The following is a 17,077-nucleotide window of genomic DNA, read 5'->3' as shown; positions in this document are numbered from 1 at the left end:
CTTTCGATTTGTAATCGTTGTGGACCCCTACCTTAAAGGACACAAACGACAACATTGATAGTGGCTTACCTCTAGCAACCAGGGATCTTACTACCACATCTTCAGTCTGCAAGCGCTCCTTAGCTAGATTGAGCACGTCGTTCTCCGAGACTTCAGGTGATATTTTAGTTAAATACACCCAGAAGTTTTCGTCAGATCTAGCTTCCAGTGCATTGCTTGCTGACTGGCTGGTACCGCAGAAGACTTTTGTTGGTTGTTCCGTATGTTCAGAGGCGTCTTCGTCACGGATGCGCTTAGGAGCGACCTCTGAACTGGAAATGACGTGGAACTGGTGAAAGCACAGCAGGGGACAATTTGTTGAAACCACCTAGGATTTCTTGCTTCAGCTCGGCGATCAAACTATCCTTTATCTCAGTTTTAAGATCCTCGACGACTTTTTGATAAGCGTCTTTGAGTTCCAAAGTAGCGGCGTTTGTCGATATCATTGCATTTTTGAATCGAGAGTTCTTCATCATATCGCAACATCCCTTGCACATCCAAAAAAACGGCCGAGTTTCCGCAAATTTCTTTGTAAAACGATTCCGATATTTTGGCGCACTTGCAATCTCAGCACGAAAAAGACCAGCAGCGAAAAAAACAGATCGATATCTATTAAAAGACGTCAAAGGCAAAAAGCACAGAATGCACTGTGTAAAACGCATAATGAATACAATATTCATAATTTCAAGCTTATTTAGCCTAGAGACTGAAAAAGGGCAACCGATTATCTAGGAGAAACACAAGGTCGTCTGCACCATTGCTCCGAGTAGCACAGGTAGGACACAATACTGCAGAGGGCGTCCTGGTACTCCACAGGCTCCGTTAGCGGTTAGGTTTTATTTAGACCCTCCTAACCATACATTCCTTGGCACGGTACGCGTCACACCTTAAATTAGGGGTCACCTGTGAGGTGGACTTTTACCACCGGAACAGGCAGTCCTTAGTGTTAATTCTTAGCCAATCTTATTAACCGCTAGCAATACTACGCGGCTATCTAGGCTGCTCGGGAAAAGGAGGTTAATATTGATGATTAACTCCGAGTAGCCGGGATCTCTTCCCCAATTACGGTAGCGTATGAGGCGTTCAAAGAGCGATAATCTTCCCATTTCTGATAGTCCTCTTCGCTCTCTGTATTCGAAGCTCCAAATCAAGGCCCAGATGAAAGAATTCATTAATTTTACATGTTCAGTTTATCACATTTTGCTATTTATTCACAATCATTCCGCTCTCCCAAAGATGTTCATGTCTCAATAATGTTGTTCAATATTGGCATAACTTTCGCCATGATGAGGATGATGAGCATGTCCTTTGCGCAGAACATGTAGCTGGAATCCTCCCTTGTGGTCGGAGCTGTAGTCAACAATACGATGTGTGCCATCAGCCTCATCCAGAGTATATTGTCCCTTCACGTGGTCTCCATCACGATGTTCCCAGGCGCTCTTGTGATCGTGGGTGTGTCCATCCTTAACGCCATATTCGAACTTGTATTTCGGGTGCGAGTGATGGTGATCCTCGTGGTGTCCGTAATCTCCTCCATAATACTGGGCGGAGGCAATAACGGCCAAACAGGCAACCAATGCGATGATCTGTCGAGATTTTTAAGAACAGAATAATAAACGGCTACTTTTTCCAGACAGAACAACTTACTTTGAACATCTTGGATCTCCTGTTGTTGTTTGTGTGTTAGAACTGTTGTTTTACCGAGTGCTAACAAGTGACTGCTGCTAACTACAGCTTCCAATACAGCTTTTATAGCGCATAGTTACCCCAATAAAATGCCCACATACCGATCGCCCCGTTTGAGTGGGCACGACAATCATAAAACCGATTTTCATGTGGCATATTGAAAAACAAATTGGGAAATCGGTAGGTATAGCTGCCTAGACAAAACTATTTTCGAATTAAGTTTAATTGAATTAAAATCCATCGCGTGTGTGACACCCTCCTCTCAATTTGCAACATATTTCCAGTCGTAAAACTTGCATATCCAAACCAACCGAGAAACAGAGTTAATAAATTTGATTTTCATTGCCTCTAAAGGTGGAAATCGCTCATGTAGAAAATTGCATTCGTTTTGGATCTAAGCACCGACCAATTCCTGCATGCGTGCTATTTGCAGGGCTTTGAAATTCAAACAAATCATATAGAGAAACTATGCACCATGGTAAGTGAGTATAAAATAACTGCGACAATTAGATTGGACATCAGTTTGTGAACAGCATTCCTTCTAGTTACACTTAGAAACATCAACACAGGAGATCCAAGATGCTGAAGGTAAACTGTATTTATCACATACAATGACTCGAAATTAACTTGTTTTTATCTTTACCTTAAGACCATCGCTCTGGTTGCCTGTTTGGCCGTTATTGCCTCCGCCCAGTATTATGGAGGAGATTACGGACACCATGAAGATCACCATCACTCGCACCCGAAATACAAGTTCGAATATGGCGTTAAGGATGGACACACCCACGATCATAAGAGCGCCTGGGAACACCGCGATGGAGACCACGTGAAGGGACAGTACACTCTGGATGAGGCTGATGGAACACATCGTATTGTTGACTACAGCTCCGATCACAAGGGAGGATTCCAGCCACATGTTCTGCGCAAGGGACACGCCCACCATCCACACCATGGCGAAAGCTACGCCAACATTGAGCAACACTATTAGAAAATTTTAATGAAATTCCTTAGAAATGCTTTGAATAAAAGACTCTTCCCTAACTCTCAAGATGAGGAATGTTTTTATAATTTTGTTCAAAATTCCCTACTTAAAGCTCATGTCTCCCTCTTTAAAGGCTTGAAGATCAAGGAATACATCACACATCAACGCCATCATAGCTGTGATAAGTTTTTTTCCTCTGAATGATCAACAATCGATGTGATCGTCATTGTAAATTGTTCAAAAGCAGTTCAAATATCATTTTTCGTTGTCTTGAATCTTTCTAAACACATTTGGGCAATGATTTATTTTTATTAGCGAATTTACAAATTTTGGTTTTTGATTTTTATGTTTTTTATTTTTTAACATCCGTATCCTTTTTCATTTTTTTCCAAAAGCCTTTTCTGATTACCGTAAAACGGGGTAACTTTGATAGTTTTTTCGAAGAAAACTTCAATATTTATGCATGCTGTTTCAAATAATTACAATTTATATTTTTAAAACAAGTACTGACATCCTAGCTATCGATTGCACTTGATAGATTGCCAAAAGAATTATTCTGAATGGATATATAATTTTTCATATAATCGAAAGTCGGTTTTCTGTTTTGGGGTAACTTTGATAATGCAGTATAAATCGAACAAGATTGAATGAATTACAGAACATTTATAGGGCGTTGCATACCTCTAGGCGTTTAACGCTATATGGAAATTTCAGATTAAGATTACAAAAATGGTCCCAGTTTGTGAAAATGGTTTTCGCTAAGAGATTTGAGACCGAATTCATGTTCTACTATAACTAGACTATCATGAGTAAGTGACGAACTCATTATGACTTAATCAAGTAGTGGTCGTAGAACAGATTGTTTGTAAGCGTTGCAAAAATGCTAAAATCTTGTAAATTTTTAATATTTGCATAAAAATCCTCAAATGCACTTGATTTCAACGGAAATAGCTTTGACATGAAGTGTCATATTAAAACTCTTTACTTTTGCATTCGTTTTTCTTAACTAATTGACAGAAACTTCGTTATTTCGTTCAGTATGTTAGGGGTCTCGCACTATCAAAGTTACCCGCATTATCAAAGTTACCCCGTTTTACGGTACTGATTTTTTGGCAATAACAAAAATTCAAGTTCTTACGGTACTTTTAAAAATATTAAGTTTTTAATATTTTTTCTGGAATATATTCAATTTTGCGTGTAACTAACGGAAAAACAGGTTTGAAATTATTTTAATACAACCAAGCTTTTCTTCCGTTCTAGGTTGATTGTTGAAAAATATAAAATGTACAATTTCTGATATTACACGTTAAATGAACCCCAGACATGTGTAAGTTACATAAAAATACAAGTTAGCAGAAAAAAATTAAAAAATATATAAAAGTTCAAAAGTAATAAAAAAAAACTTCCCTTATATGCGTGTTAAGGCAACGTTTAAGCCAAACATAAAATCATTTTGATTTCTGAGCTACGAAAAAATACAAAACAATTTAAAGTGTATATCATCTGTAGGCGGGGTTGGGTATTAGAGGGTTAATAAAAAAAAATGAATACAGAGATCTAGAAGCAGAGATGCATTTTGAACGCTCATGTTCTGTGAGCGTTCTAAAATGATCCTTCGATTGCTCATGCGTTCATGTTCAGTAAGTTGAACACACACATGATTACTAGATTGATCACGAAGCCGTGATCTTCAAAATCTCGAGCAATCGAGCATTCACTTTGTACCTAGTGTTTCTCCTTTCCCTCTGAACATCAGCAGAGTTTGAAAGATTGTTTTCTATTCCTGCATAAGATCGGATAAAGTAAAGGAAATTTATTTCAGTTGATAGTGTTATTCGAGCACCTCATATTCGGGCTAAAGGTATTCAGAATAAAGCTATAGAATCGACTGTGCACTTCCGTTGTTAGTTAGAAAGAATCTTCGGTAAACAAAATGACGCTGGAAGCGAAATTAAACGGAAACTAAATAAATAATGATGAGAATCAAGTTGTTTTATTTATGTTAAGAATATTTAAAATAATCGACAAAGAAAATGTTCCATTTTATCACTTTGTGAATACTGTAATAATTTAAATGCCTAGATAATTCTTCCGTCCATTACTGCCCATAACTGCATATTTGTAACATTCGACAAAAGTAGGCATTGAGTAAATGGAATACCAAGTGTGCATTTTATGGAAGTATGGGAGGAAACTAAAATTTAAAAAAAATACCAGGAACTCATAAGTGTTTGTTTGAGGTTGATATTTTGTGCAACTCATATCGCATACTAGGTGAATAGTTAGAAAAAAAAAATCTGATAAAAATTTCATTGCTATTACATTACTAAGCTCATTAATAATTTCAATGTGACTGTTATGCGGTTATAATTACCAATGTGACAAAACAACTTGGTATTTTTTTAGAATTTTCTAGAACAATCTCACAGATTTCATTAAGTTAATCGAAAGTATTTATCATTTGATGACTCGCCATGGTATTAACTCCAATTTGTCAAAAATGTCGAATGTGACTGTTATGCAGTTATGGGCAGATTAGTAATGTCATCATTTGCCTTGTCACCGGCAAGCAAGATTCCCTTTATTTTGGTCATTTAAAAGGTTCGATTTGATTGTGAAACTATGAAATAGCATTTTAAGTTGCTTTTCGTTGCAGCAAAAGTTCGTGCATCATGTTGCAGCCTATCGTTTCACATACTTCTTTCGCACAAAATTATTCAAGTTGATCGTGAAATATAAAAAAAATATATTACGAATATGTGTACCATTCGATATTAGAAGTGTGAGGGCAAACCATTCGCATAATCACTTTTTGCTTGTCACGTAAAGTTTGCGTACTAATTTGGTGGCGTTAGAAATATGCTGCAACTTTGTCGAGGTAAATATCGAATGGCGTTTACGGTTGCCTGGAGATGAACAGTGTGCTGTGTTCAAACGTCTGAAATTGTTTGAACTTGAACACGGATCTCGTGAGCACAAGCTTTGAACAGAACGCGTTCAAATGCATCTCTGTCTAGAAGAGTTTTTTGAGGAAGCAGTTTGTTCCTTTGGTTAGAGACAACTTAGATCAATACTAGCTCGTAGGTTTTTGGCGAAACATTGCCTATCTATTCTCCCATAATATACATATGGGACGATGAGCAAAAAATCCAATAAGTAACGCGTCTCTCATATGAACCCCCGAAAATATGCCATAGATCGATAGGACTGTAAGGTACGCTGAATAATATAATTAACAGGTTGTGACCTGAGACGAGTCTGGCGAAGACGGTCTTCTTTTTCTCTGATTGCTGAGTTTTTTTTTCTTATTCCACTCTGTGTTAACATCAATAATGCGCAAGTCGTTCAAACCCTCATATGAACATCTCAGTTAAAAAAAATATTGCATTTGCATCTCACCGAAACATGAATAGCTTTTTGAGTGATATTTCATGCCAGCAAACATAGCAGACATTAGAAATAACTAGTATAGGGTTTAGATTTATAGGCATGTTTGGAAGAACTGTTCTGCTAAGCGAGGTTTTAAATAACAGTTTATTATGTCTGTCTAAGGTTAGTTTGTGGCCAACACTACTACATCATCTAGCCGTTCAAGGCCCGTACGTTGGACAACAATTTGTCGTTTAGATTGTGCTGTTCACACATGGCTCTTCCACTTTGAGTAGTATCCCGAAAAAAAACCATAAATGCTTATAATAAAAACGAGGAAGATCTTTTGTTTATCACCAGATTTTCTAGATCGTTTCCGATAGGGCTGCAGAAACATCATCAGCAATTCGTTCAATAATGTTACCGGAAGTTCATCCAGCGATGCCAGTGATTTTTGCAGAGATATTTCTACAGGAAATTCTTCAGCGATTTCGCCAGGAGGTTCTCCCAGAATACATTAAGTTATTCCCCCAAAGATTCCTCCAGTGAAATCTTTACTAAGATTTCTCCAGGCATTTCTCCAAGCATTCCTTTTCAGGAATTATTGTAGAGATTGTTTTAAGTACTCCTTCAGAGATTGCTCCGAAGACTCTTGAAGTGATTTCTCCTGATATTCCTCCAAAAATTTGTATCTAGAACGCCTCTAAGGTTTCCTCCAGGAAATATCTACAGGGATTTTTGCTCAGATGTCTTGAAGGCTTTTCAGAAAATCCTCGCATAGTCCTCTTAAGATTCCTTTATGAATCATTCCTCAGATTTCCTTCAGGGATCGTTTCAAGAATTTTATCGGGAATTCTTCCGAAGATTCCATCAGAAATTCATCTAAGAATTCTACAAGAAATAACTTCATGAATTATTATAGGATGTTCTCAAGAGTTCAGGTATTTCCTAGGGATACCTCCAGGCAAATCGCTACATGAATTATTCTAAGATGTGAGGTGAATCCTCAGGGAATCTCCTTGAGGTGATCCTGGACCCCTAAAAAATCATGCAGGCGTTCCTCCGAAATATCCTTTAGGAATTCCTAAAGTCATCCATCCATGAATCCCTCGAGGGATTTCATAAAAAAAAATGCCTTCAGGGTTTCCTCAGAGATTTTTTAGAGATTCCTCTAGAAACGCCTTCCCTGAAGAAGTTTTCTGGATAACTTTTTGAAGAGATTCCTAAAGCAATCCCTGGAGCAACTTCTAGAAAAAAAAAATCAAGATGAATCCAATCCCTCGTTAAATTCCTGAGAAATCCACGAAGAAACTCTTGCAGCAGCCTATGGAGGGATTTTCGTGGAAGTCTTTGGAGAAATTCCTGGAATATCCAACATTCTTTTCGATAACGCAGTCTTTGTTTTTTCTAACGGATTTCTCTATCACCTCATCCCTGGAATAATTTTTTTAGTGCAAACCATGTAGAGAATTTTATGGAGCAATCCTTGGACAAACTCCTGAAGAAAAATTTGGACATATCTTAGAGAAATCCCTGGAAAAGTCTCTAGAGAAGCTCATGCAGGAATCTCTGAAGGATTATATAGGTTAATTACTGAAGGACTCATAAGGGCATCTCTGGATAATCTTTAAAGGTATCCCAGGAAAAATCCCTGTATAGATTTTGTTGGTGGAATTTCTAGTGAAATCTCTGGAAAACCAATGCAAAGATTGTTCTAAAAAACCCTGAAACATAACTTGAAGGAATCTATGGGGAAAGTTCTGGAGGAATCTCAGGAGAAATTTTTGGAAAAATCCATGAAGAGATTCTCTAGAATAATTTATGTAAAGGTTTGACTGGAGGTATGCTTGTGAAGATTGGAATGAGGTATGCTTGTGAAGATCTTGGAGGAATCCTCGGGTGCAACATGCTCATTGTATCCTTTCAGCTTTGGCCACCTTCTGGATACTGGGTTCGCCGTAGAGTTGGGCAGGCTCGTGGTTCATCCTTCGCCACCACACACCGTTTTCCAGTACACTGCCCAAGGTCGTCCTAAGCAACCGACGTTCGAAGACTCCGAGTGCTTACAAGTCCTCCTCGAGCATCGTCCACGTTTCATGCCCGTAGAGGTCTACCGGCCTTATGAGCGTTTTGTACATGGTACATTTGGTGCGGGTTAAATCTTTTTTGACTACAGCTTCTTCGGGAGGCCATAGTAGGCCCGACTTCCACTGATGATGCGCCTCCGTATTTCATGGCTAACGTTATTGTCAGCCGTCAGCAAGATCAAAGGTAGACGAACTCGTCTATCGTAACACTGCTACCTAGGGGAGCCCTGCCGCGCTCGGCTCCACCATTTATCACCAGTCCAACTTTTGCTGCCTCGTGTTTCAGGCTGGTGTACAGGTCTGTCACCTTTTCTTATGTTCGGCCGACAATGCCCATATCATCCGCGAAGCAACCAAATTAACTGGATCTCGTAAAAATCGTACCCTGGCTGTTAAGCCCGGCTCTCCGCAATAACACCTTCTAGCGCAATATTGAACAACAGTCCAGTGTCGTGGTCCCCGGCGGAATCCAAACGAACTAAAGTGTTCATATGAAACTTTCACACAATTTTGAACACCTTCCATCGTCGTTCTTATCATTCTCGTGAGCTTCCTCGGAAAGCTGTTCTCGAGAAGGGGATACCTTTTCATGTATATGTGGAGGAATCCTCGGAGGAAATTCTGAAGAAATCACTAGAGAAATATCTTGAGTAATCCTTGAAGAGATTGTCCTAGTGTAACTCCTGAAGGAAACCCTGGAGTAGACCTTGAAGGTATCTCTGCAAGGATTCCTGGAGAAATCCTTGGAAAAGTTTATGGAAGATTTTCTAGAGGAATCTCTGGAGTAATACCAGATGGAAATGTTTGAGAAATCTCTGGAGAAATATCAGGAGAAATTTCTGAGTACTTCTGTAAGAGTTTCTAAATTAGATCGTTGGAGAAATTCCTTGAACAATCCCAGTAAAGATTTGACTGGAGGAATCTATGAAGACTGCTTACCTTCCTGCAGGAACTCCTTGTGAAATCTCGAAAAATGTAGATGTAAATGTAAATATTTCTGGACAAACATTTGAAAAGGGCCATTTGGTAAACAATGGCTTTGCAAGACACTGTTGAGCCCAATTCAAGATCTCTTGAGCCCGATATTCTCCATTGTTTGTTCAGATTTTCTTGCAGGAATCTCTGTCGAATGTCTGGAGACTGTTTTGGTGGATTTTTGGTAAAATCCCTGGAGGAAATTTTGAAAGAATTCCCGGAGAAAGCTCTGGAGATATATTGAGAGGAATTTTTGAAGGAATCTCTGGAGGTTGTCCTGAAGAAACTCCTGGAGCCCCATTCGAACTGGTCCCAAAATTGCGATTGCTGGCAGAATTTATAATTCGTCAGCGATAAAATATCTTTTTATTAATAAATAATGGGGCCTACCTTAGCCGAGTGGTTAGAGTCCGCGGCTACAAAGCAAAGCCATGCTGAAGGTGTCTGAGTTCGATTCCTAGTCGGTCCAGGATCTTTTCGTAATGGAATTTTTCTTAACTTCCCTAGGCATAGAGTATCATCGTAGCTGTCACACGACAGAAGAATGCGAAAATGGTAACTTTGAGAAAGAAAGCTCTCAGTTAATAACTGTGGAAGTGCTCATAAGAACACTAAGCTGAGAAGCAGGCTGTGTCTCAGTGAGGACTTAATGCCCAAAAGAAGAAGCATGTTTTATGACTCGTCGAATGATGTTGATACAATATATTATTATTTTCTTTTCTAACCCGGCCATAACGGAAATGGTATTTGAGTATGATAATAATTTTATACTTGAGAAGCCGGAAAAGCCGTTGCGATAAACGCGCAGCTTTTAAGCAAGACCAAGCTGAGGGGCATGGGTTGGGATCCCACTGGTCGAGGGTCTTTTTTGATTGGACATGTTCTCGGCTTATCAGAGTATTGAGTATCTACCACATGATATACATATGCAAAAATGGTCAGCCAGCAAACGAAGCTCGTAGTAAATAACTGTAGAAATTCTCATAATAATACTCATAAGAACTAAGAAGCAGGCTCTATCCTGGTTGGGACGTAACGCCAGAAACAAGACGACGAATTTTATGTTTGATTTTTGGTATTGTGTCTATTTAGATCTGGATGAAAAATCTTGATTTTGGAGCTGTCGCATGATGAAACTATATGATGGTCTAAAAATGTCCACATTATATCCTACCGGAACCAGTACCGGATAATTCCGACCAGATCCAGCCATTTCTCAATGTAAGGAGTGTATCGAAAAGTAGTCGCAAACATTCAAAACAGTTTAAAAAAAATATTGGGTTGAACCTACAAACAATTTTTTGATCAGATATGCTTTACCAGGATTGGGAAAAAATCTGAAATTCATTCTACGGTAGACAAACAAAGCCAATCGCAGTCAGCGAAGCCAGTGAAACTCACGCCCATCGCTGCTGTAGGCAAAGAGCCTTGAAAATTGCAAAACACCCGTTGCTAAGGGCAACCCTTAATTACTGTAGAAAAATGTTCTATTTCCCGCATTTAGAGCCTTCAATTACACTAACGATTTAGAAAATTCATGCACCCAACATAGGCTACTTGATGAGATGCACGTTTTTGAACTACTGTACTGGGAAAGCCACGTGGTTTTTGCGAAATTCAAGCCTACTACTAATACCATTCCCAGCACTGTGCTTTACAATGTATTTAAAAATTATGATGCGGTGATATTGTTTCAATAAAGTGGCATTTTGTATGATAATTTTGCAAATTACTAACAGATGTCGATGAAAATCTTGCACACCTCTGAAAAAATTTATATGTTAATAAATGTGTTAGATTTTAAGAAAAAATGGTTTTTGTTTATGCTAATATATTCTGTGCCACAACTCTCATGACATAGTGTAAAACATATTTTGAAAAATTCATTAACAAACATTTGAGAGCAAATAAAAAAATCGAAAAAAGTCGATTTTTAAGGACCTTTTTTTATGTTTTCATTCTACTCGTTAATGCTAATATCAAACGATTGTAACGAATCAATTTTTTTTTATTGGAAAAGTTTCTTTGCATATTTATGAAGCAACGTAAGCAAAAAATGGTACTCTATATAATTACCGCACGCTATGTCTGAACCAGACGATTATAAAAATTGAATGTACATCGGATTTTTCCTCACTAGAGTTCAGTATTTGGGTTATATTTTCATAATCGGAAAGTTTTAAAATATTCCATCGGTGAAATTTTGATTTTTCCACTTTTTAGCCATATTTCATACAAAATCCCATGAAAATCACGTTTTCGACGCATTTCAGCCCATACAAAAAGTATGGAAAAAATTTCACCGACAGAATATGAAAATATAGACCAAATACTGTACACTAGCCAGAAAAAATCCGATGTACATTCGATTTTTATAATCGTCTAGCTCAGACATAGCGTGTACCGCTGTATGTGACAGAGCTTCAAAAGTGGAGTATATAAAAGTGACTTTCTAATACCGACCTTATTTCAATAATTGGGCTTTCTTAGAGAAATAATTTATTTTTTTGAAATCCATTTCAAGTGCTGTGTGAAGTAAACATATTTTCCGATGGAATAAGCTTCTCATCCTATTTTGTTTGATATACATTTTGTTCAATACAATTCATCAAATCTTCAGAAAACACTTGAAAAATGTAATTATGTGCAAGATTTTATTTTCTATGGTTAATAAACCTTGTTGTATTTATATAAAGACTGCATATTATTCAATATTTTTTAGTTGCTTCAATATTTGATGAAATGGTGAAGATTTGCGTGAAAAAAGCTTTCAAAAAGATGTACTATGCTCTGAGATACACCGTTTAAATGTTTGCAACTACTTTTCGATACACTCCTTAGATCCTATTGATGTTTTTGTAAATCGGAATGAAAACCATGAAATTTAAACCATCGTACCAAACATGCGTATGAACTACTGAAGGTGCCCTTGTGACCAGATTGGCTATACTCACAAAAAAAGTCCGGCGGTTCTGGCTAAAAGAATGTAAATCGGTTCAATAATAGATTTTTTGGAGCGACCCAAAGTCATGGGACATTTTTGACACTTAATGTATAGTGCGAAAAAAACAATTTTCACGTCTTAACTTTTTCAAACCTCAATTGTTTTCTATAATATTTATCGTGAAGATCTTTTACTTGAATAGCATTCGCACCACCATAACATTTTTAAATATTTGTTTTGAATTGAACAAGAAATCATGACAACTACCGAAAAGCTAAACATTACTTTGCAATTGAATTAAATGGACAAATTGATGTGAAGTTTTGCAAAAAAGTTTCACGTCTTCTCGGTGAGAATCGAAGTAACGACTCCCAGACCTTTAGTTAGGGCGCGTTACCCCTACGCCACGAGAGGACTCGTGGACGCAAAAATTAACCTGAATTCGATTTCAGCTCAATAACCATAAAAGAAACTCTCTCCAACCATCATGAATTCATGAAATGAAACTCTTTCCCACTCTAACTTTTGCCCCACTTTACTCTACGAAAAGATCCTGGACCGACCGGGAATCGAACCCAGACATTTTCTGCATGACTTTGTTTTGTGGCCGCGGACTTAGTAGTAAATGAAATGTCATTTGTGATTAACAAAAGGTCATAATATTTTAATTTAATTTTACCAGATAAGAATGATAGAATTGCCTAACACAGATCCAGTGCTAGAAATGGTAATAGTCTTCTTCTTCTTTTTGGCATTAACGTACCCACTAGGACAGAGCCGGCTGCTCAGCTTAGTGTTCTTAAGAGCACTTCCACAGTTATTAACTGAGAGCTTTCTTTGCCAAAGTTCCCATTTTCGCATTCGTATATCGTGTGGCAGGTACGATGATACTCTATGCCCAGGGAAGTCAAGGAAATGTCCTTTACGAAAAGATCCTGGACCAACCGGGAATCGAACTCAGACACCTTCAGCATGGCGTTGCTTTGTAGCCGTGGACTCTAACCACTCGGCTAAGGAAGGCCCCGAATGGTAATAGTAGTAGGCTTGAATTTCGAGAAACTCACGTGGCTCTTCCCAGGGTTGGGTGATAACATGCCGAAAAACAAAATGTCGAATGCCAAACATCGAATGCACAATGTACAGTAGTTCAAAAACGTGAATCTCATCAAGTAGCCTATGTTGGGTGCGTGAATTTTCTAAATCATTAGTGTCATTGAAGGGGGCCCAGATACCCGACTAGACGGAAAAAAACAAGATTATAACAGAATGTGTTCCCCTGATATGATTTTTTTATATCACCAGTTGTTATAAAACATGTACGTTAGTAGTTAAAATAACAAAAATTCTAACAAAATTTGCACCAAATTAAACTAAAATATAACAAACCCTGTTACAATTATATCAAAATTATTACAGAATGTGTTGCAAGGATGTTACAAAATAACAAAATTATTACAAACTATGTTACTGTTTCTGACATCGGATGTTATTTGCAACAAACTTATAAATGCGATGTCAAAAATATAACAAATGTTGTTATAAATGTGTTACTAAAAATATAACAAGTTGAGTACAAAGCCACCTTGATAACAACATTTTATCAACTTCTGTTATTTTTAACAGCTGCTGATAGGAATGTGTTATAATTTTGTTATGTGGTTCTGGTCGGGTAGCCGTAGCGGTAAACGCGCAGCTATTCAGCAAGACCAAGCTGAGGGTTGTGGGTTCGAATCCCACCGGTCGAGGATCTTTTCGGGTTGGAAATTTTCTCGACTTCCCAGGGCATAGAGTATCTTCGTACCTGCCACACGAAATACGCATGCAAAAATGGTCATTGGCATAGTAAGCTCTCAGTTAATAACTGTGGAAGTGCTCATAAGAACACTAAGCTGAGAAGCAGGCTCTGTCCCAGTGGGGACGTAACGTCAGAAAGAAGAAGAAGAAGAAGTGTCATTGAAAGCTCCTAATTTGGGAAATGCAGCAAAATAGAACATTTTTGTTTGGTATTTTGCTATTTTCAAGGCTTTCTGCCTACAGCAGCGATGGGCTTGAGTTTCACTGGCTTCGCTGACTGTGATTTGCTTTGCTTGGCTACTGTAGAGTGAATTTCAAGATTTTTCCCAATCCTGCAAGAACACCTAGCTATAGGAAATAAATGTAATTTATTGTATGGACAAATGACCATGAGGGGGAGGGAGTGGGTTCTGAAATTCAAAAAAATGACCACGTGGTTAATGGACAGCCACTGAGGGAGATAAAAAAGAACAACTAAGAATAATCAGCACTTTCAAAAGATTTGTAAATCATTTTAGATTATGAAAATTTATCTTAACAGTCTCGACAATCACAATCATTGTTAAGATTGCGTCAAATAGAGTATGCCATATGCCAAACAAACGCCCAACAACTTGCTCTCACTTGACTACGCAAAAGGCACTGTCAGCACAGGTACCGCTGTTGATGTCGGTAGGCATAAGAGAAACGGTTCGTTGACTAATGCCGCCCGTCAAGGTGAGAGACAATTTGGCGTGTTTCGTTCGGCTCGTTTGTGGCTTTTCTGCCGCCCCATATGGTAACATGGAAATCCGCAGGAAAATCGAAGCCAATACCGCAAACGACGAAAACTCGCTTAGGAATGGTATAAAAAATCTGTGACCAATGAAGTTTGCCATCAGTCCACTGACGCCCAAATCAATACAAACACCTAGTTAGCAGGAGATCCAAGATGTTCAAGGTAAGATAGGCCAAAACCAATTTTACGCAGCGGTAGCGACTGTGGGAAATTACATTTTGTTTTGTTTTTCAATCAGATCATCGCTTTGGTTGCCTGTTTGGCCGTCGTTGCCTCTGCTCAGTACTACGAAGGAGATCAAGGTCATCATTACGAGGATCATCATTCACATCCAAAGTACAAGTACGAATACGGAGTCAAGGATGGACACACCCATGACCACAAGAGCCAATGGGAACATCGTGATGGAGACCACGTGAAGGGACAATACACTCTGGATGAGGCTGACGGCACCCATCGCGTAGTTGACTACAGCTCGGACCACAAGGGAGGATTCCAGCCACATGTGCAACGCGTTGGACATGCTCACCATCCACATGGAGAGAGCTATGCCAACATTGAACAGCACTACTAGTCAAAATGTTAAAAATTCTTTAGCGCCCACCAATAAACCTTAGTTCCTCTACATTTGAAAGAATTTTTATTTCAGAGTGTTTGGTCCATTGATTGTGTCACCTGCTTCTGAGGGAACTAGCGATAAGACTGAAAGTACATCCATTTGTCATGCAATGCGGTATCGAACAACATCAAGTGATTGTATCATGGAGCACCTCACTAACCAAAGGTGACTCCTAGAACCTTAGCTTATCTCACTAGCCCAATATCTATGACAACTGTGGAGATACAGAGATATATTCGGTCGTTAGTAACAATGGTTATCTAACTGACAGTCCTTTCCTTCCTCGATGACCGTATTGACGTGGCCAACTCCGTTATTGAAATTTGAATTCTCAATTTGTACACTTTGAGAATTATCAGATAATACCAATCCCCATTTATTAAATCTTTGGGCAACTTCGATTGCATTGGTCAATTACGGAGTGCAAGTACGAAGTGGTCATCCATGTTCATGCCCTCATGCTCATTTGAAAGAGTTTTTATTTTACCACTGGTAATTCAATTGATCATTAATTGATTATTGCCAAGTTAAAATGCTTCTACCATTATTCTAACTTCATTCACGAACACAGTTCTCGACTGTCAGTTGGCGCCGTAGCATAAACGACCAAATAATTATGGCCAATTAGCGCTTCGGTGTACGCGGACAGGTAAGGTAATGAGACATGGAACTGCCGAAGCAAAACAACACCCAGACAGAACAATGAGGAAGACATTATGCACAATTTTCACAGAAACCAGTCGTCCCATCCAGTCGCCGGTTGACCTTCGCGTGCGTCACTCTCAAGTCTCAAGTGACGTGCATGGATTATCGTAAGCTGCATTTATAGTTGACTTCTTGTGAACATGTGCATGATGATTATGTTTAATAACCGAGCGTGTAATGAGGTGAGCCTCATAAGACGAGACAGATGTGTTTTTGTGGATTACCCGTTCGAGTGGAATCTTAAATAATAAGAAATTGTTGGTCCTCAAAAGCCGATGATGACACCTTGAAAGTTTTCAGTTACGTTTCAATCGTGAGGTTTAATTTTCAAAATTTATATTTTTCGATTCTGAAAAACGATTACACTCTGTGTTCTTGGAAGTGTTTTTAAAAACAACCTAAAGCAATAAAACAGTAATTTTCAGTGCTAAAATAAAAAACGGTACTTTTCAGTGCTACTAAAACAGTACTTTTCAAAACTATTTTTCTACTATTGATCCCTTTACGATCCTTGTTTGGACCCGTGCCTTCGATTTTTCGTTGGACCCGTTGGCGAAAGCTAGCGGTGGTAATCCTTCTTGGACACCATCTTGGGAAAAAACCTCTTAGAAGGTCTCGTCTTCTTTCGTTTATTCACTAAACATGATTGCAACTACAAACAAAAGGAAGGGTGAATCTCTGAATTCACTACTTCCTTCCAAAAAAGTGGGTTTTAAAACTGTCACTACACGTGGCAAGAATGGAAGAAAGGACGTTTCTCCGGAATGCGAACTTTCTTCCAAGGGTGAAATGGATAATGTTGATAATTGTATCGAAATGAGCAATCAGTTCGATGCTCTAGACAAATTTTCCGTAAATCAAATTGAAGCAGCCTCTAGCACAGGCTCTTTGATTCAAGTGAGGAAGCAAAGAGTGCCACCTATCGAGGTCAGTTTTTTAGAATTTGGAAGATTTAGGCAGGAGATCTTGAACTCCATTAGGGGAATCAAGGTCTCCTTCCAAATCGCAAAGAAAGAAGACTGTCGCATTTTGACGGAAACTCTTAAAGATTGCGAACTTCATCTCAAACAGCTTGAAAAGAAGAAGCACATTTTTTTTT

The 17,077-nt window shown here is 38.5% G+C and overlaps 4 protein-coding genes across 4 annotated transcripts in view; 2 read left to right on the top strand and 2 right to left on the bottom strand.

Moving 5' to 3' along the window:
• LOC5571331 overlaps window positions 1-17,077 on the bottom strand; it is a 270,749-nt gene that overhangs the window by 60,005 nt on the left and 193,667 nt on the right. The gene's annotated exons all lie outside the window — the stretch shown is intronic.
• On the bottom strand, window positions 1,224-1,815 carry LOC5571333 (cuticle protein 19). Its single transcript, XM_001659564.2, has 2 exons — window positions 1,687-1,815; window positions 1,224-1,625 (listed from the first exon to the last, which is right to left on the bottom strand). The coding sequence occupies exons 1-2, from the start codon at window positions 1,693-1,695 to the stop codon at window positions 1,287-1,289; spliced, it is 348 nt and encodes a 115-aa protein (XP_001659614.2). The 5' UTR covers window positions 1,696-1,815; the 3' UTR covers window positions 1,224-1,286.
• Window positions 2,194-2,773, top strand: LOC5571330 (cuticle protein 19). Its single transcript, XM_001659563.2, has 2 exons — window positions 2,194-2,313; window positions 2,375-2,773. The coding sequence occupies exons 1-2, from the start codon at window positions 2,305-2,307 to the stop codon at window positions 2,711-2,713; spliced, it is 348 nt and encodes a 115-aa protein (XP_001659613.2). The 5' UTR covers window positions 2,194-2,304; the 3' UTR covers window positions 2,714-2,773.
• LOC5571329 (cuticle protein 19) lies at window positions 14,738-15,279 on the top strand. Its single transcript, XM_001659562.2, has 2 exons — window positions 14,738-14,816; window positions 14,893-15,279. Exons 1-2 carry the CDS (start codon window positions 14,808-14,810, stop codon window positions 15,226-15,228), a joined length of 345 nt encoding a protein of 114 aa, XP_001659612.2. The 5' UTR covers window positions 14,738-14,807; the 3' UTR covers window positions 15,229-15,279.

The sequence above is a fragment of the Aedes aegypti genome, chromosome 2 (genome assembly GCF_002204515.2).
Source record: "Aedes aegypti strain LVP_AGWG chromosome 2, AaegL5.0 Primary Assembly, whole genome shotgun sequence".
Classification (NCBI taxonomy): Eukaryota; Metazoa; Arthropoda; class Insecta; order Diptera; family Culicidae; genus Aedes; species Aedes aegypti.
The sequence above is the reverse complement of the archived record's forward strand: the minus strand, read 5'-3'. Positions and strand labels throughout refer to the sequence as shown.